This window comes from Schistocerca serialis, chromosome 8 (assembly GCF_023864345.2).
Source record: "Schistocerca serialis cubense isolate TAMUIC-IGC-003099 chromosome 8, iqSchSeri2.2, whole genome shotgun sequence".
Lineage (NCBI taxonomy): Eukaryota > Metazoa > Arthropoda > Insecta > Orthoptera > Acrididae > Schistocerca > Schistocerca serialis.
The window spans coordinates 238,589,543-238,610,523 of record NC_064645.1 but is presented as its reverse complement, the minus strand read 5'-3'; the positions used below and the strand labels follow the sequence as shown (position 1 = coordinate 238,610,523).

General features: G+C 40.3%; 1 protein-coding gene across 8 annotated transcripts in view; it reads left to right on the top strand.

Annotated features, from left to right (window-relative positions):
* The first annotated feature begins 19,546 nt into the window (after positions 1-19,546).
* Positions 19,547-20,981, top strand: part of LOC126416126 (iron-sulfur protein NUBPL) — a 35,519-nt gene continuing 34,084 nt past the window's right edge. For 4 of the 8 annotated variants that reach the window (XM_050083659.1, XM_050083655.1, XM_050083657.1 and 1 more), the window contains exons 1-2: positions 19,547-19,903; positions 20,040-20,146. Coding sequence is in view for 1 of the 8 variants with exons in the window: in XM_050083663.1 (XP_049939620.1) it covers positions 20,059-20,146 (88 nt within the window). In the remaining 7 variants the exon portion in view is untranslated. The remainder of the gene's footprint in view (positions 19,904-20,039; positions 20,147-20,981) is intronic. The other 4 variants (XM_050083661.1, XM_050083656.1, XM_050083660.1 and 1 more) reach the window with 3 other exon arrangements.

The following is a 20,981-nucleotide window of genomic DNA, read 5'->3' as shown; positions in this document are numbered from 1 at the left end:
AATAATTACGAGACCATAAGGTAGAGAATCACCAATGTTAAGCCATGCCCACTGGGCGGAATTTCTCATGTGTTATTGTTGTAGGTTATAGAATTTGTGTGTTTAGGTTATAGAATTTATCGGGATGAATAAGATAGTGAAAAGAAAAAGATTGGTGGCCTTTTCCTTCGAATTTTATGTTGTCATGATATCCAGAATTTATAATGTGTGCGCCACTCATATTCAGTGCGATGGCCACGTGTTGATAAAAGCCGTTAAATAAAAAGGAAAGAAAATGTGATACTGCCAGTGCGTAGTGAACAGTTAGAGTTCTGTAAATTACTGATAGTCAGATGCGAGTTTCCGTTGCATATTATTCATACAGGAGGATAATTTGTAACTTAATTGTGAGTACGAGAGTTCATGTTACTCGATAAATAAGAATGAATCCACTCGCTTGGCAGACCACTCATCTTGCAGGCCTGACTGCTTGATGCCACAGTATGAGCAAGGCATGTGGGTGCCTCTCAGTCCAGCTAAAACATTCATATATCCTTACATACAACACAAAAATGAAATAAAAATGGGGGTTCCTATTTTAAAAAATGCAGTTGATATCCGTTTGACCTATGGCAGCGCCATCTAGCGGGCCAACCATAGCGACATCTGGTTTCCCCCTTCAAGCCAGACGAGTTTCGTTCTTTGTAGTTTTTTCGTTTGATGCTTATTTCGTGAGATATTTGGCCCGATCACGATCAATGGACCACTCTGCGCATATGTATACAGGGTGTTACAAAAAGGTACAGCCAAACTTTCAGGAAACATTCCTCACACACAAAGAAAGAAAATATGTTATGCGGACGTGTGTCTGGAAACGCTTACTTTCCATGTTAGAGCTCATTTTATTACTTCTCTTCAAATCACATTAATCATAGAATGGAAACACACAGCAACAGAACGTACTAGCGTGACTTCAAACACTTTGTTATAGGAAATGTTCAAAATGTCCTCCGTTAGCGAGGATACATGCATCCACCCTCCATCGCATAGAATCCCTGATGCAGCCCTGGAGAATGGTGTATTGTATCACAGCCGTCCACAATACGAGCACGAAGAGTCTCTACATTTGGTACCGGGATTGCGTAGACAAGAGCTTTCAAATGCCCCCATAAATGAAAGTCAAGAGGGTTGAGGTCAGGAGAGCGTGGGGTTGCGTAGACAAGAGCTTTCAAATGCCCCCATAAATGAAATTCAAGAGGGTTGAGGTCAGGAGAGCGTGGAGGCCATGGAATTGGTCCGCCTCTACCAATCTATTGGTCACCGAATCTGTTGTTGAGAAGCGTACGAACACTTCGACTGAAATGTGCAGGAACTCCATCGTGCATGAACCACATGTTGTGGCGTACTTGTAAAGGCACATGTTCTAGCAGCACAGGTAGATTATGTCATATGAAATCATGATAACGTGCTCCAACTGGCGGTGAATCGAGGGAGTACAGTGCATACTGACAAAACTAAAATGAGCTCTAACATGGAAATTAAGCGTTTCCGGACACATGTCCACATAACATCTTTTTTTTATTTGTGTATGAGGAATGTTTCCTGAAAGTTCGCCAGTACCTTTTTGTAACACCCTGTATATCGAGACGGAATCTCACTAGGTGTACTCATAGTTGCACACAGCAATAGAATTTATGTAAGTGTCTATGTGGTTAATTTAGTATAACATTTTGTAAACACAGTGCTAACACTTAATATTGTGTTTCATTTATATGACAAGCTATTATTCCAACTAAACTGCGTCTTAGCAACGCTAAAGGTTCTGTGTTACAAATTATATCAAAGGTCCAGTACAAACCAAAGCTTTGGAATTATTCAAACTACGAAGTTCGATATTTTCAGTAAAATCATGGTCAGTTTACAATAAATAGATCTTACACAAAAAGCCATTGTCAAGCACGCAAAGTTTGTATAAACTGATCACGTACTATTATCATTAATTATTATTTTTTGCTTGTTCTTCGATATACTCAAACCAGACAGCAAAAGCCACGGCGGTAAAAATCAAACTGGTATGAGGCTTTGCTGTGTCCATCAATGGCCTCATGACAACCATTGTGTTATCATCTACAAGAATGGATACCACAGTGTAAGAACATGAGACTGTGAAAACACAGACGTCTATCTATGCCTTCAAGAAAGCCAGAATTTAGCTTTGAATTGAGTAAAAATGGACATGGAGAGGATGCATGTGCCAGTTTTTGAGTGTCTGTGGATATGCAGTTTAACCTCCTTAGCTGCTCGAAATTGGAGAGATTACTCAAAGACATCTTTCTCACAGATAAGTATTAAATAGCACTGTTTTAAATAGGATCACGATAATAAGGTATCATTTGGAATATTGTGGGTGATTATGGCTGCCATCATGTTGGTCAGGGACGTCCAACCCATGCATCTATCAGACAACGCAAAACTAGAGATTTAGAGATGTACAATGAAATTAATATATGAAAATACAAGGAAATTCTGTGTTATTTCTGTACAATTATATTAAAGAACTTTTTTCACAGTCGTTCCGATCTCTACGAGTCGTAGAAGTTAGAAATCTTCACGTAGATTGTAATTACTGCAAATGTTTGCTTTCTAACAGTACCATAATTCTGTTATAAAAGTTTAATTTTATATCACATCCATTGCTACAAACATGAACCACATTGAACATGAACATACCTATCTTCTTACTTTCGTGTGCTGTTTCTTCCATAGCAGATGGTCAGTAGAAATCGTAATACATTGGTACTGAACATGATGGTTGATGTGGATTCCTTTACCCTTCATTGCATCACATAACTCATCATGCTTATTCCTTTCACAACCCACCCACAGTACAGAAAGTTCTTTCAATGCAGTTGTGCTGCACTGTCTGGCTGCAACAATTTGGCCCCTGTCTCTGACCAGTACTTGTTGGTCGATGTCAGAATTCATCGTATTAGAACTACTGTCCATAGAAGCGAACTGTCAGTAGACAGTCGTGCATTGTTACCAGAGACTTTTATTACGCTGTGACTAAAGTCGACAGACCACAAGAGAGGGCCAGTTGTAGTCCATGATTTCAATGACTCTTCATAAGCCTGTTATTCACAGTAAGGTGCATAAAATAATACAGACTGTGGGCAAATGCTGTAATGAAGAACATAAATTAAATAGAGTGTTGTACTCATTGGCCAAGAATTCTTGAAAAATAATAAAAAATTTATATTTATGTGACACCTTTTGAAAACAATGTAGATACATTACCAAAAGATTTTCAAATGGGATGCATAGAGTTGCAGTCTGACATCTGAATAAAAATTTGATCATGTACCTTTGTTGGACTTTTATAAACCACAACCCTTACTGCACAGTCATGTATCGTTATGTATGTCGTCATTGTTTGGAATTTTGTACATTTGTGAACAGTTGTTTTCAAGAGTAAAGCACACAAAGAGTAAAAAATAAGTTTTGTTTCACACAGCAGTTATTGTTAGAATTAAGTATATTATATAACGCGAATGTGGCCTGGTTAATCTGAAAGACTGGTCACTCCTGATGTAGTTTGTGGCACTAATATTGAGTAAAAGACTAAATACACTCCTGGAAATTGAAATAAGAACACCGTGAATTCATTGTCCGAGGAAGGGGAAACTTTATTGACACATTCCTGGGGTCAGATACATCACATGATCACACTGACAGAACCACAGGCACATAGACACAGGCAACAGAGCATGCACAATGTCGGCACTAGTACAGTGTATATCCACCTCTCGCAGCAATGCAGGCTGCTATTCTCCCATGGAGACGATCGTAGAGATGCTGGATGTAGTCCTGTGGAACGGCTTGCCATGCCATTTCCACCTGGCGCCTCAGTTGGACCAGCGTTCGTGCTGGACGTGCAGACCGCGTGAGACGACGCTTCATCCAGTCCCAAACATGCTCAATGGGGGACAGATCCGGAGATCTTGCTGGCCAGGGTAGTTGACTTACACCTTCTAGAGCACGTTGGGTGGCACGGGATACATGCGGACGTGCATTGTCCTGTTGGAACAGCAAGTTCCCTTGCCGGTCTAGGAATGGTAGAACGATGGGTTCGATGACGGTTTGGATGTACCGTGCACTATTCAGTGTCCCCTCGACGATCACCAGTGGTGTACGGCCAGTGTAGGAGATCGCTCCCCACACCATGATGCCGGGTGTTGGCCCTGTGTGCCTCGGTCGTATGCAGTCCTGATTGTGGCACTCACCTGCACGGCGCCAAACACGCATACGACCATCATTGGCACCAAGGCAGAAGCGACTCTCATCGCTGAAGACGACACGTCTCCATTCGTCCCTCCATTCACGCCTGTCGCGACACCACTGGAGGTGGGCTGCACGATGTTGGGGCGTGAGCGGAAGACGGCCTAACGGTGTGCGGGACCATAGCCCAGCTTCATGGAGACGGTTGCGAATGGTCCTCGCCGATACCCCAGGAGCAACAGTGTCCCTAATTTGCTGGGAAGTGGCGGTGCGGTCCCCTACGGCACTGCGTAGGATCCTACGGTCTTGGCGTGCATCCGTGCGTCGCTGCGGTCCGGTCCCAGGTCGACGGGCACGTGCACCTTCCGCCGACCACTGGCGACAACATCGATGTACTGTGGAGACCTCACGCCCCACGTGTTGAGCAATTCGGCGGTACGTCCACCCGGCCTCCTGCATGCCCACTATACGCCCTCACTCAAAGTCCGTCAACTGCACATACGGTTCACGTCCACGCTGTCGCGGCATGCTACCAGTGTTAAAGACTGCGATGGAGCTCCGTATGCCACGGCAAACTGTCTGACACTGACGGCGGCGGTTCACAAATGCTGCGCAGCTAGCGCCATTCGACGGCCAACACCGCGGTTCCTGGTGTGTCCGCTGTGCCGTGCGTGTGATCATTGCTTGTACAGCCCTCTCGCAGTGTCCGGAGCAAGTATGGTGGGTCTGACACACCGTTGTCAGTGTGTTCTTTTTTCCATTTCCAGGAGTGTAGATAAGAAGAATATTAAAAAAATATTCAGTACAAAAGTGAGTATAAGATATTCAGGGGAACTAGATGATTTATTCATTAATTCTGATATATACTGCAATATGATTATTCAGAAGCTTGTGAAGAAAAGTTGAGGAAAACATGGATTAGGATTCGATGAGATTCATGAATGAAAAATGAACAAGAGAAACTATTTTATTTTTGAGGTTGATAAGACAAAAAGGCTGCAAATTATCAAGGATATATTCATACACACTTGTTTGAGACAGAATGGACGTTTGATGAAGAGGACTGAAGTATTTTCCTGAATTTCTTAAAAGATGTTGGCGTAAACTGGAACGACTGAAGACTTATGAAGGAACTCCACGCAGGTGGTTAAGATTGGCGATGGGGAAAGAGACGAAGCAAATATTTGAAGAGAGGTTAGAGGAGGGTATAATTTGACATTCACACTTTTCAGTATTTATGCTGACAAACTAACAGATAAAGCGTTAGAAAAAACAAGATTTGTAATATTGGAGAAGAAAGAATGAAAATGATTAAGTATGGAAATGATCAAGCAGTGTTGTCAGAATCAGGGGAATTATGGAAGGACTGCAATAATTGATGAAGAGGATAAAAAAGTGGCAAAAGAGTATAGAATGAGGATAAATAGATGAATAACCAAAGTACTGAAAGGTATAAAACATGAAGGCACTCTCAAAATAACATTGTAAGGAAATGAAATAAGAAAACCTGAATATTTATAGGTAACAGTGGTTTCAAAACGCAAGAGTTTTGTTGACAGCAAAAAGAATTCCACCAGAATTAAGAAAGAGGTTCACTGAGGGTTTTGTATGGAATGTAGTATCATATAGCAGTGAATCATTGACAATCAGAAAGAAACTGGCTATATAACTGGATAGTTCTGAGATGTGGTTATGGAGAAAAATGCTAAAAGAAAAATGGAGTGACAGAACAATAAACAAAGAACTGCTTATAAAAGTGGAATAGAAAAGGAGAGAATACTAGTAGAAATAGGAAGAATGAGGAAAATATATTGTGTGGGACAGATACTGTGAAGAAATTACCTGTAACAAAGGTTCATTGAGGGAAAGATTTCAGAGAAGGGACAAAGAGGAAGAAGATGACATGGAATGCTGGGTGACATTAAAAGTGGATGATGTTACGATTAGATCTAGGAAGAAGCACTGGACAAAGTGTAGAGCATTCAGTCGATACCTGTAGCAATATGTGAGATGATATAGATGGATATACTGAAGAAGAACAATGAGATTCTTGTTATAAGATATAAGAAAATGTTGCCATTTTGCTAAGTTTTTATTTAGATAGTTGAAGACAATGCACTCTTTTTGCCATGGCAGACTACTTACTAAATGTTAATAAAACCAGTTTCATTCAATTCTGTGTAAGAAAAAGGAGGAGTAAATGTATCACATAGAAATCAGCCAACAGAAAGAATGGAAGTGAATATATTTCTTGGAATGGAAATATTTTAACCTCTGTTAGGGACTTCATTCTAATTTTGCCTTACACATTCTCACTTTCAGAACCTAATTCTGTATAAGCTGCACTCTACAGCTATTATCATACGTTGGGTGATTGTGGTTTGATTTTGGGGGTAATCAGCCATTAGAGACGAAAGTGTTCATTGTCCAGAAGTTAGGTGTAAGAATTATTTACAAACTGCACTCAAGAGATTCACGCAGAAAAGTTCCCAGAAACTTAAAGTTCTTAGAACTCTAAATTAATGTATTTTTCTCTTGTAAGTTTGTCACTAAAAATGTAGAGACATTTCGAATGAATAGGAGATTTTGTGAGCATAATATACAGACAAAGAATAATATTCACAGTAAGCATAAAACAGAACAGAGTAGAAAAGAACAGATTAGACTTATTCACATTTGAGCATTTTTGATGCAAATAATTTTGTCGAATCTTGCATGCAACTTCGTGTTTATACAATAGACTTTACACATTACATTAGCATATTTACAACAGTTAGTTAACGCAGTTACAGTTCAGTTACATGTAATGTTCGCCACTAGACACTACACACTACATCTAGCTTACTGGTTTGCTTAACACTGTATTCTGTACAATACTGCATTTTATTTTATCATCATAAAAGGAAACTGTTGTAAAATTCTTTCAATATGCAATATTCTTTACTATTAATCAACTTTGTTGTATTGTTTTTTAATTTATTCATATACACTATATTGGCGCTTCATGTGAATTTGTTTATAACTGTGGTAGATTTGTGCTAGTCTGTTGTATGGCACATTAATTAACTGTGCATTTTCTGTGTCATATTGATGTGCTGAGTTCCTAAAATTAAACTGATTTATCGTTTCCTAAGCACAGACCAGTATCATGGTATAAGTGTATATCTGTGTGTGTGTGGACATTTATCACAGGATGATTATATATTTTTATTTTTATAATTATATTTTATGATTTTGGTTGGGGTGGCTTTAAATATTGTGGGCTAGCACGAGACTTTTAATTAACTTATACCGCAATAACACTCATATGGACATCAGCTGCCCCAAAGTATGAACGATATAATATTTTTTAAACACAATGTGCGAGTCACCGCCTTCTAATAAATAGTTTTTGTGAATGCTGCTATTTAGAAAAGAAAATATGTGTATTCTTATGCAAACTGTAATTATTAATATGGGTCTCAGGGGCTACTGGTATTTATGTAACAAACTACATAAAGATTAACTGAGATATTGTGGAGCTTATTGAATGAAGATATTTTCAATATTTCTTGTTCATTATTTGCAAGGCAAATCTGGAGAGAATCTCATCTGCCATTAGGCGGCCAAACTCGAAACATACTGGACTCTTTCAGTATTCTAAATATTTATAAATGAAATCTATTTTTACTCTGTTAACTCTGAGACTATCAAGGTAGAGAAACCTCTCACATTTACATTTAATATTATGATATGAAATTTTAATTAAATAATACAGTCAGCGTAATGGCCGACTAAATCCTGCTATGGGAGATGAGCTCCCTGCACTATAAAGTTCTGTAAAAACTTTTTTAATTATAATTAATGGTTGTGATCATGAGAGGTGACAACTAAGTCAATAATACACACTTTCTAATAACAATTTCTATTACATTAAAAAAAAAAGATAAAATTTACGTTAATTATCAAACAGCACTACAAAGGCGGCCTACCTCTGGACGAAACAAAACAGGAGAGCTAGTTCAATCAAAGCATTGTCTCTGATCTTCATGGCCTATGTTACACAGAGATCTTACAAATAACTGTGTTTTGTTAATTACATCGATATTTGTGTTTTGATAATAATAACTTACATTCTTTACGATTTGTTATACATCGTGCAGATGTACTTAGTCTTTAGAAAATTTATGTTTCACATGTCTCATAACAAAAACTTCTTTTCTCTTTCTCCAAACGTCCATTTATGTGAAATACCGTCACATGGGCCCCCTAGTGAGGGTGTACTTAATGTGTTTTACTTCTTTATGTACAGTCTCACTACCGTCTTACATCCTTATTTAAGTGTTCATGTTTGCATGATTAAGGTAGGTACATTTGTGGTCAAGTCATGGTTACATTTGTACTATATCGTTCGTATGTTTTAGATATGTTTCGATCTCATTATTACAGGTTTATAGAACTATTTGTTCCAACCATATTTTGTATCAGGAATGTGAAGAAACCGGAATCCTACACACCCGGTACGAATTTGCTTACGCTCTCCCATTTGGATTACAGGCGTAAGGAAATACAGGTTAAAAACCTCATCCGGAGCTTTCAGATTGTTAACATTCAGTCTCTCTTTATATTATTTATGCTGATAATATGTCCATTGAATTAATCAACAAAGAAATATATATATCTATATATACATACACTACAACAAGAAATAGAAGTTAATTGAAATTACGTACACAGTATGTCTGTCCTGAACTATTAATCATCTTCGCGCAGAATGTTTGTCTGTGCTTGCACGTACACATATACATCGCAATAAGAACTATATATAGTGTCAATGTACTTAATTTCGGTGTCCTTTGCACATTGTGTCTGTTACAGATTCACACTGTAGTCGGTGTTCATTAATTCGTCATCAACCATAAATACATTTCGAAACTGCATCGAAGTAAGAGTCGTCAACACTGGTGTAGTTTTGAGCTGTCGGCGAATCGTTGTTGGTGACAACAGAAGCGTGTGCAGCAGCCTGCCACAGTTACAGACAGTTTGTTGACCTGCATTGTGATGTCCGTGCCGACAGCTGACGGTCAGTCGAAAGGTGCGGCGCATCAGCTGTGCAGTCAGGAACATCTGCCTGCCCTCGCCTCGCGTAACATGCAAATATTTGACCGCATATCAATTCATCAGCAAAACAAGACAAATACACATATCACAAGTGCTGAAAGAAATGTTATTAGTTTTCAAGCACTCCACAGTCATTCGCGTTTACTGTTTTGTATGCACTGAAATAATGTACGAACGTTCGAGGTCCAGTTCTTTAGATAAGTTTCTTGGTCGAACTCACACATTTCACTACTCGGATTTTGTGGTGTCACCGCCAGACACCACACTTGCTAGGTGGTAGCTTTAAATCGGCCGCGGTCCATTAGTACATGTCGGACCCGCATGTCGCCACTGTCAGTGATCGCAGACTGAGCGCCACCACACGGCAGGTCTCGAGAGACTTACTAGCACTCGCCCCAGTTGTACGGACGACTTAGCTAGCGATGCAACACTGACGAAGCCTCGTTTATTTGCAGAGAAGATAGTTAGAATAGCCTTCAGCTAAGTCAATGGCTACGACCTAGCAAGGCGCCATAGCAATTGATAGTTATCGTATGAAGCATGTCTCATCAAGAACGATGTATACAAATGATGGATTAAAGTTAAGTATTCCAGAAGCTACGTACTTCTCTTTATAGCATTCATTACGTGTCCTGTTTCAGACCTCACGCCATCCTGCGTGAGCTTATAGCTTGCATTTCGGCCTTCTCTAGCTATATAACAGATTTAATCATTTTTTTAAAGTGATCGCTACTCAGCACACACTGTTGTGTCTAGACAAGACAGCCTAGACACAATGAGAGGGAGCCGAAAGGCACACGCTTAAACTCACGCAGGCTGGCGTGAGGTCTGAAACAGGATACATAATGAATGCTATAAAGAAAAATACGTAGCTTCTGGAATACTTAACTTTAATCCACATTTGTAGAACATCGCTCTTGATGATACATTAATAGAATCTCAATATCAATTGAATACGGCGCCTTGCTAGGTCGTAGCAAATGTAGCTGATGGCTATGCTAACTATCGTCTCGGCAAATGAGAGCGTAATTCTCAGTGAACCATGGCTAGCAACGTCGGCTGTACAACTGGGGCGAGTGCTAGTACGTCTCTCTAGACCTGCTGTGTGGCGGCGCTCGGTCTGCAATTACTGACAGTGGCGACACGCGGGTCCGTCGTATACTAGCGGACCGCGGCCGATTTAAAAGCTACCACCTAGCAAGTGTGGTGTCTGGCGGTGACACCACACACACACTGTCACTGTGTTGAGTGTTCATGCGAGTACCTTGCTGTGACACTTTTCACTTCACTATGTTTGGCCTGCGTCATTTCTAGCGTGCGTTTCTCGGCCCTGGAATCTGCAGTTCGCTGTGCGCTACCCGTAGCGTCCATTCACAGTCCACTGTGAATATTCCGTTCATCGGAAGTTTCTCTTGTCCACAGAAACATTTTTCCACAGTATGAATGTCAGTATTATTTCTCATATTAGATTGTTTCTTAGGGAAGGGACCACAATGTATGCTGTTAATTTTATTTATCTTAGTTCACTGTACTCGAACAACAGTTTTTCACTGCTAAATACAGTCAACACTCAGTGTGTTACCACATAGTTTACTGTTCACTTTCTCCATCACATTCCAATTAGTGATTCAGTTTATCCATACTGCACTAACTAAGTGTCCAAATAGTCTCAATTGTAAATTGGAACATATTTTAACAACTATTACTTGAGCTACATAAGAAATATGGCTCTGACTTAACATCATCGTATTTCATATATTACACGAATCAGAGTTCTTTCTAGATACGTCTTATCACTCTGTACTAAGTGATTGACCTAGTTGGCACCTCTTACTGAAAGTGTCAACCAAATGGTCTTTCTGGACTCGTGAGTTCAGTAAATTTTTTACGTATGTTCTTTATAGTGATTCAACACTGATTCATTGCTTTTATTGTTGCTGCGCTTGCAGTTGCCTTGTTTGTACGGGTGTAATTGCAAGTGCTTCCAAGCTGGAATCTGTGCAGATGTTAAATATCTGTCATACCTTAAGGTACTATACTGTTTAGAGATTAAATCCTCCTATTTCTCGCATTCAGTCAATTATCTGCTGCTAGTATGCATTTCCGACAACCATGCACAATGCCTCTCTCTCATTTCCACCTTTGTGTAAAGTGCCATTACGCGGATTCATTTACTAACACTTTGTTTGATTGCACACATTTAAACGCATGACCTTCATTCATAAGCAACTCTCTCATACACATACTTAAAAATTACCACATATATTAAGCATATACACAAAATTAAACATACATGAAATAAATCTTAATTATCTATATTCCTTTGGATCTCTTTTATCATGGTGTGTCTTTCGACCACAGCATAGAGTAGGTAGCATGGCAGGATGTTTGATGGGGCTTAACCTGCATGTCCAATTTATATCTCTTAAAGATTCCTGGTTTCTCTGAGAACACTTTTACAAATTGATTTAATACATGACTTAAGTCATCTTGTTGTGTGAGGCTTAAGTAAGATGATTTGACTACTTTTTCTTTAGTTTATTGTTTGATAGTGACAGCTTCCGTCTCCCAATCGGGTTCCTGTTCATTACTATTTTGATTAATGATACAGTAATTGATATTCAATGTATCTGGATCTTTTACAGTTACTCAGACATTCCGGCAGTAATTTATATATGCGTCCGGAGTCCTTATCAGTGCCAGGTCAATTTTCAGGTTGTGATAGGATAAAGTGCATTTGGCCCAGGAGAGGTCAGTTCTAGCCTTCATTTCACGCAGCGCATCAAGTTCCAGGATGCAAGGCACTGTAAGATTCTTAACCACAAGGAATGAGCATAATATGGCTTCTTTTTCCGTGGCAATCTCGGTCTGAACCTGCTTCCTCGTTTGCAGCGACAATGCCGATATAATTCATCGGCGTTAGTGGTTGCATTCTCTCGCAGTCTGATTTTTTTAGTCCACATATATTAAGTGGTACATTTTTGTACTGCATCTGTCTACTAGATGTCGAGCACTTCGGTGACTGTGCCTCGAGTTCCAATAGAGCCACAGCTTGTGTGACACAGTCATCAATCTTTTGTTCTAAATAATTTGAAATTTCGTCTACAGTTTTAACAACATGTTTCACTTGATTTTCTAAGACACCATGCGCCTTGTCTAATTGATCTAAGTGTTCGCTTAATTGTGTTACCTTTTGAGGAATGTCTATATTTTGTTCAACCAATTCTGCGACTTGTTGTTTTACCACATCGATCTCCTGTGACAAATATGACACTAGCGCCTTGTTCAAACATTTCATTCATTTTTGCCAGGAAGTGAGCGTCACGTTCATGTTCCCTGCGTTCACGTTCAAGGCGTTCTTGCCTTTGTTTCTCTTCACGTTGCTTCTCTCTCAGATCCAATTGAGCCATAATTACAGTAAAGAAATCAGCTGTTGGTGCAGATATTTGCACAACATTAGTTGTTGACGCAGTGGCATCATCTTTCGCTGTCCCAGCAACTGAGTGAACTTCTCTGCTCATCTGAGTCTGATCCTCAGCATTGCCTGATACATTGTCTGTCACAGGCTGTTCACCTTCCTGTCTAGATATTTGAGAGCCTGACATTTTGAGTGGATTCTTTACTGGAAATTCCTGTACATTATCATCTGTATCATACCCAGACATATTCTCGCTCTCTACTAGTTTTTCCTTCCGTGTCTTAACCATGTTTGCATAAATTTACACTCACTAACTGGACACAAATATAAACGGAAATCTGTTTCCCCAAAATGTCACACACAAGAAATAAACAAAATATACAAAACACAAAGGTAAATTTAAAAAAATTACCTCATGAAATCATACTAATTATTAAAAATGAAGCTATCACCTATTTAAAAACTCACTTTGTGGTGTAATCCTTTAAATACTTCCTGTGTCCTGCAAAAAATCTATCTCTACTGAAATGTTGTTTTGGTGTCAGTACACACACATGTGAACCTATCGTTAATTGCACTTGAGTTTATCTGAAAACTGCACAGGTGATTATGTGACCTCTATCTCAAATACTATCCGCCGTGCAGCAGATTCCAGCACTGATTCACACACTAGTACTAAGTTATAGTAAATGAATCCAACCAAACTCTCACTGTGGCAAAAGAACGTGATTCACAATTATGATAAATTTGTGCTAAGAAAGTCAGAGCAGTGCATGGCCCTCAGATTCCTTCCTCTTCTCGTTTCCAGCCCAGAAGCACATGCAGTTATAGGAGGAGGAGGAGAGTAGTATGTAACGTCCTGTCGACAACGAGGTCATTAGAGACCGAGTGCAAACTCGGGTGAGGGAAGGATGGAGAAGGAAATCGGCCGTGCCCTTTCAAAGGAACCATCCCGGCATTTGCCTGAAGTGATTTAGGGAAATCATGGAAAAACTAAATCAGGATGGCCGGAGACGAGATTGAACCGTCGTCCTGCCGAATGCCCAGTGTGCTAACCACTGCGCCACCTCGCTCGGTACACATGCAGTTATACCCTTACCTTAAGTAATTAGTGTTGCTGGCTGCTGAGTATATCTCCATTGAAACAATTGTATGTATTGATTCTGCTTCAGGCGTATAAATCTTCACTGCCTCAGTCTCGTACAGGTGAAAGTTTTTATATTGGGAACATGGAACAATGTTACATATATGGTATTAATTCTTGCATCATACACGTCGTTACATACATATAAATATTTACTACTATTTTTGTAAAATTTTTGATAAATACCACTATACCTCAGTTATTTTTATGTACTCAATATTTCTGTACAGAATGTTGGTACATAAAAATTCAAGCCCCACGTTCTTGGTCGCCACTTATCATGGTATATGTGTGTGTGTGTGTGTGTGTGTGTGTGTGTGTGTGTGTGTGTGTGTGTGTGTGTGTGTGTATGTGTGTGTGTATGTGTGTGTGTGTGTGTGTGTGTGTGTGTGTGTGTGTGTGTGTGGCTATTTATCATGGGATGATTATATATTTTTATTTTTATAATTATTAGTATGGGTCTCAGGGGCTACTGGTTATTTATGTACCAAACTACATAGAGATTAACTGAGATATTACAGAGCTTTAAATGCGAACATTTTTAGGTTAGTTAGGCTTTACCGTGACTGTTACTGACATTAAATGAAACAACTAGTTCACTGTTACCCAGTGTATTTAAGCTGTTATGTTATAAATAAAATGGTGATTGATAACAGTGAACTAGTTGTTTCATTTAATTGCAGAGCTTATTGGATGAAAATATTTTCAATATTTCTTGTTCACTATTTGTAAGGCAAAACTGGAGAGAATCTCATCTGCCGTTAGGCGGCCAAACTCGAAACATACTGAACTCATTTAGTATTCTAAATATTAATAAACAAGATTTATTTTTACTCTGTTAACTCTGAGACTATTGTAAGATCAAGGTAGAGAAACCTCTCACATTTACATTTAATATTATGACATGAAATTTTAATTAAATAATACAGTCAGCATAATGGCCGACTAAATCCTGCTATGGGAGATGAGCTCCCTGCACTATGAAATTCTGCAAAAACTTTGTTAATTATAATTAATGGTTTGATCATGAGAGGTGACATCTAAGTCAATAATTCACACTTTCTAATAACAATTTCTATTACAGTTTTCAAAAATACAGATAAAACTTACGTTAATTATCAAACAGCACTACAATGGTGGCCTACCGCTAGACGAAACAAAACAGGAGAGCTAGTTCAATCAAGGCATTTTCTCTGATCTTCATCGCCTATGTTACACAGTGGCGTTGCTTATTAACAAGTGTTTTATGGAAAACTGGGTTGAAGGCTTTATTCATACCAGGTAGTGTTACAGAACTGTCTTATTCTAAAAGCAGTTGTACACTTTTGCTATAATGCCTTGAATTGCCGTTACAATAGAAAGGCGAGACATGAAGTCCTGATGTGTAAAACTGAGTAAGTGGTAGTGTATTTAACCTGTTATGTATAATACTCGATTATATTACATATTATTGGGATAAATGAGATGCATTTTTAACTCTTTGTTGATGTTGTGTTGCACTTTTTATAATAGACAGGCGAAGAAACACGGCGTTGCCAGGGTATTTATTTATAGCTCAGTGTCCATATCCGCACAATGCAGTATCTGACCTTGTGTATAATGTTTATGACTTCATATTTCCTTAACTATGTCTCGTACAATGGTACAATATTGTAGGTACATTGAATGGTGTATGTGGATACTGTCCACGAAATTTGTTACAAATAGAGTTACTAACAAAGAAGTAATAAATTTAAATGTCATGCATGATGAGGCAGTTTTTCACGCATCTCATTCATTATGACGCCGTATCTCCTGAACTACTTATCGTTAAATGATATAATATTGCACTTACATTGAGTGGTATATGTGCAAATCATCTGTAAAATGTGTCTCAAATGTAGCTGTTGGCGAAGAAGTTGTTGTGGGACTCATTGTATTTACTTAATTGTAACATAAAAAACACACCGTAACTCATACGACTCTTTTAATAAAAAAATTAAACAACAGAACAGCATAAAAACAAATGAGGAAACATAAGTCAGAGAATGCGCCAGAGATAATAATTACAAATGGTAATCACTTGCACACAGCATTACACTGCACGTAAGACTGCACTTCACCACTCCCCCATTAGTTTCAATGGTACTTTCTGTTTAAATGGGCATGTCGTCTGGACGGGGTTACAATGGGTCGTGCACAGGCTGCTGATGGTGCATTAGAGGTAGCCTCAGACGTCCGTTGAGGCTGGCCTGTGACGTCCAGTGGAGTGGCTGGATCTTCAGTCATGTCCTTAATGTGTGTAGATGCACCCATACCAGTGTAGGGAGCACAGAAAGCTGGTTTGAGCCTTCAATGGAGACGGTGGTTGGTGTACCCATAACATCGACATAGACTGTCTTGTTCTCCCTACTGATGACATGATAAGGTCCGTCGTAGGGTGGCTGCAGCGGCTTGTGTACTGCATCATGCCATAAGAAGACATATTGGCATTCCTGTAGCTCGTCAAACTCAAATGGGCGACGGGTCTGCTGATCCCTTGAAGCAATGGGGTGTAGTTGCCGGATTTGTGTACACAGCTTTTGTACAGAATCTGAAGTGCCGCTGCCGTTGTCTGGCACATTAGCAAAGAACTCGCTGGAAAGTCATATCGGCTGGCCATAAACAAGTTCTGGAGCTGTGGCGTTCAGGTCTTCTGTCAGCGACGCACAGAGACCCAGGAGGACAATGGGCAACGTCTCTGTCCACAACTGTGAGTCGTGACAATGAAGCGACACTTTCAGTTGGCGGTGCATGCGTTCAATTAAACCATTTACTGACGGGTGGTAAGCTGTAGTTCTAATGTACCTTGTACCGAATAGGATAAAGAATGCTTTGAACAAATACGACTCAAACTGTCTTCCTTGGTATGTTGTGATTCGTAGTGGCTACCCGAAACGAGCGACCCATCCCCTGAAGAATGCAGTCGCGACAGTTTCGGCGGTAATGTCGGCGATCGAGAATACCTCGGGCCAGCGTGTAAGACGATCGATGGTTGTAAGGCAGTAGGTGTATCCTTACGATGGTGGGAGAGGTCCTACTAGGTCTAGGTGAACATGATCAAATTTCTGAGTTGGAGGAAAAAATGTGCCAAGAGGTGACCTAACGTGCTGCCTAACTTTATTCCGTTGACAAGTCACACATTGTCGCACATATTGCTTGCAATCTTTGTTCATGTGTGGCCAGACAAAAGCTCGCTTCGCCATGTTGGTAGTGGCTCATATTCCAGGGTGCGACAAGTTACGTAAAGAGGTGATTACCTGTTGGCGAAAGTCAATAGTCACAAAGGTCTCGGTTTGTTGGTGGCGACATCACAATACAGCAGCAAGGTTGACAGTGGCAGTGTAATACGGTGGAGTTGTAGGCCCGATGGTCGCGCCAACAAATCTCGGAGCTCAGTATCAGATTTTTGCGCTATGGCGAGAGATTCAAAATCAACTGCTTCAGTGACTGCTTCAATCATGGAGAGTGCATTAGCTGGCACATTTAGCTCTCCTTCAATGTGGACATTTTTGATAGTGAACTGTCCGATATAGTCGAGGTGTTGCAGCTGACGTGGCGATGCCTTCTCAGGGTGCTGGCGGAATGCGTACATTAGTGGCTTATGGTCTGTGATGAGAGTGAACTGCTGTCCCTCCAACAAGTGACGAAATTTCTTAATGGCAGCATATGCAGCATACAGTTCGCGATCATATGAGGACTAATTCTGTTGAGATGGCGATAGCTTATTACTGAAAAAGCCTAAGGGCTGCCAGTGCCCGTCTATTTGCTGTTGCAGTGCAGCACCGATTGCAGTTGCTGATGCGTCGACCATCAGGGCGAGAGGCGCCTGCACAACTGGGTGCGCTAACAGTGTAGCTTCTGCGATGGCAGTCTTCAGCTTCTTAAATGCCAACTCGGCCTTACTGTCCCACTGGAGTTTGTCTTTCTGCTTCGGTGAACCTTGCAAGAACTTATTCAGTGGTGCAACTAGGAAGACATGATTGCGAACGAATCGACGGTAAAAATTGGTTATGCCAAGAACTCTACGTAATTCTTTAACTGTCGTAGGCTCGGGGAAATTCATTATAGCGTCTACGTTCTCCTGTGATGGCCATATGCCTTGAGCATTGATAGTGTAGCCTAGGAACTGTACTTCAGCTGCTCCAAAAATGAACTTCGATGGGTTGATGAGCAGGCCATGTGCACGTAAACGAGTGAAGATCTGTCGTAAGTGTGATAGGTGTTCTGCCTCTGAATTCGACATGTCCAAAACGTCGTCAATATACACATAACAGAAGTCTAAAACACGTATCACTTCATCCATGAACCGTTGAAACGTTTGGGCAGCATTACAAAGTCCAAAAGGCAATCGGGTGAATTCAAGGAGTCCGAAAGGTGTGCAGACGGCAGTCTTAGCAACGTCGTCAGGTACCACAGGTATCTGGTAAAACGCACGAACCAAGTCCAAAGTAGAAAAGATTCGCTTACCGTGGACATTGACAGTAAAATCTTCGATATGCGGGACTGGATAACGATCTAGAATGGTTCTGGCATTGAGCTGTCTGTAGTCAGCACATGGATGACATCCGTTATTCTTCTTTGGTACCATGTGTGGAGGAGATCACCAACTATTGCTCGATGGGCGGCAGATTCCTTGTGCTAGCGTGCACGAGAATTCCTGCTTAACTTTCTTTAGTTTCTGGGGTGTCAAGTGGCGCGGTCGAGCATGAAGTGGTGGCCCAGGTGTAGTCAAAATATAGTACACCGTCGAGTGCTGCACAGGTGGGGGTGGGGTGTATATTGACGACGTTTTGGACATGTCCAATTCAGAGGCAGAACACCTATCACCTGGTATGTGGTCTCTGGGAACTGACTGAGGAGCTCTATAAATGGAGAATCACCAGTAACCACTCGTACTGCTGTGTCCTCCACACAACGCATACGACTTTGGCTTGCTAGGTTGGTAGTAGTGTCAAGAAGGCGTCGGTGACGGAGGTCAGGCAGGAGTCCATAAAATGATAAGAAATCCGCTCCAAGTATGGGGTGCGTCACATCTGCTACGACAAATTGCCATTCAAATTTGCGCCGCAGGCCCAAGTTCAAAACTAATGTGACATGGCCATACGTTGTTCTTGTGGAACCACTGGCCGCGAAAAGGTGGCAGTGATTACATTTGTGACGTGGCAGACAGGCAGATGGATAGACTGACACGTCAGCACCCGCGTCTACCAAATACTGTAACTTTGTGCTATGCTCCGTTACAAACAGTCAACGAAATAAAATAAAAAATCAGTCACTGAACGTTTGTGCTACTGAACGAACATTAAACAGTATCAGGATACTGTAGTTCCGTTTAACGGCAATTAGTGAAGCCCTTGTGCAGAGCTGAGGGGAGTTGCAAGAGTGAGACGAGTAACTTAAACAACTTTTACTCTGAATTTATTAAAATTTTAAACATGGCTTCTGACCATCATCTTGAGCTACGATGGCACTAAGCCAACAGTGTGTTTCCACACGCAAGTTGGCTCGCATGGTCAATTATGGGGACATGCATGTGCAAGTTTTCAATGCCTTTTGAAAGTGGTAAAATCGAGACTGCTTAAATCGATAGTCGTTTGTGTGTACTGTGTTATGACTTGAGTTATGAGCTAGGCCGGTATTACACTATCAAATATCAATACTTGAGTTGAGTACAGAGTATAGGTAGTTGAGTTTCGGAGTCGGAGTTTTGTGTATGTTGTTCGACGACATGGGACGTTGATAGGTGCCATTAGTTATGTTATACTGAGTGAATTCATGTACAAGTTAAGCGAATTGAGATAATTTGTATCAGTTTTATTGCAATTGTCTAACGCGTAATCAAATAACATTGATGTTGTCGAAATGGGTTAACATTTTTTTTATTTGGCAGTTATGATTCTCTCATTTCATTGCACAAGAAGACCTGATGTGATTCGAGAGGGATAATAGCATATGAATGTGAGGTAAAATATATGAGCAAAGTTGTGGCCATTGTTCTCCCGGTAATATTTACACTCTTTTTTAAATGCAGGTGGATGACTTTATTCTGAGTTTAACATGCTACAGCACAATTCCGTGCCACCTCACATTGTCCTGTAGGTTTTTTTTGTTTCAGTAAATGCAACTGTTGAGTATTCGCTTGAACTCTGTAACACTGAGGATTTCGCAGTTTTCCGGTTATATGAACGTGTCAATTTCTGGCTTGTGTAAGTATACATGCCAATTAATCGATAATACAAAGACTAGGAGTAGTTTGTGAGAGCTGTGTGCTCAATTTTTCCTCGTACCTGAAGGTGCTTCTTCTCGACGGGACCATGTCGGACAGGACGTTAATGAAAACAAGTCGGACTGTCGACATTGAACAGTCATATTTTTATGTATATTGTAAGGAACAAAAAAAAAATATTAATTTTTACATACCAAAGATTTTGAGATGCATCATCACAGAGATGTAAGATCAGAACAGGGCGAACACAATTACGCCTTTAATTTGTATCAATGTTTTGCAAATTTTACAGGCGGTATTACAGAAGCGTCCGATTCCAGCTGTCCGCTTTGTACCATGACGTCACCAATATGGAAGAAACGGCTAGTTCCAGCGTAGACAATATGGGGACAATGAAGTCACTGCATGGATACATCAACAAACGCGATCAAAAATAAAAATAACACAAGAACGTATCACTCCAGAAATAAAATAAAACAAGCGGGACAACCGCGAAAAATTTGGGCGGAGACTAGCTAAATGTACGACAATGAAAAAACGGCGCACCATCCTAAAACAATGTCCAAAGAAAATTAAATTAAAAGATTCCGCCACACTAACAAAACCACAGGAATCAGACATTTCCCTAGAGCTGTATAGCTCAACCACAACTATTGATCCAAAAACACATCTCCGAAAAGTGGAATCCCACATTTCCCTTGGCCTATATAGCTGAACTGCAGCTACCGATACAAAAAAAACAACACCTATAACTCGGAAAAGTGGATCCAAGCCTCACCAGCTCAAAAAACCAAATACCCCATATTCACTACATG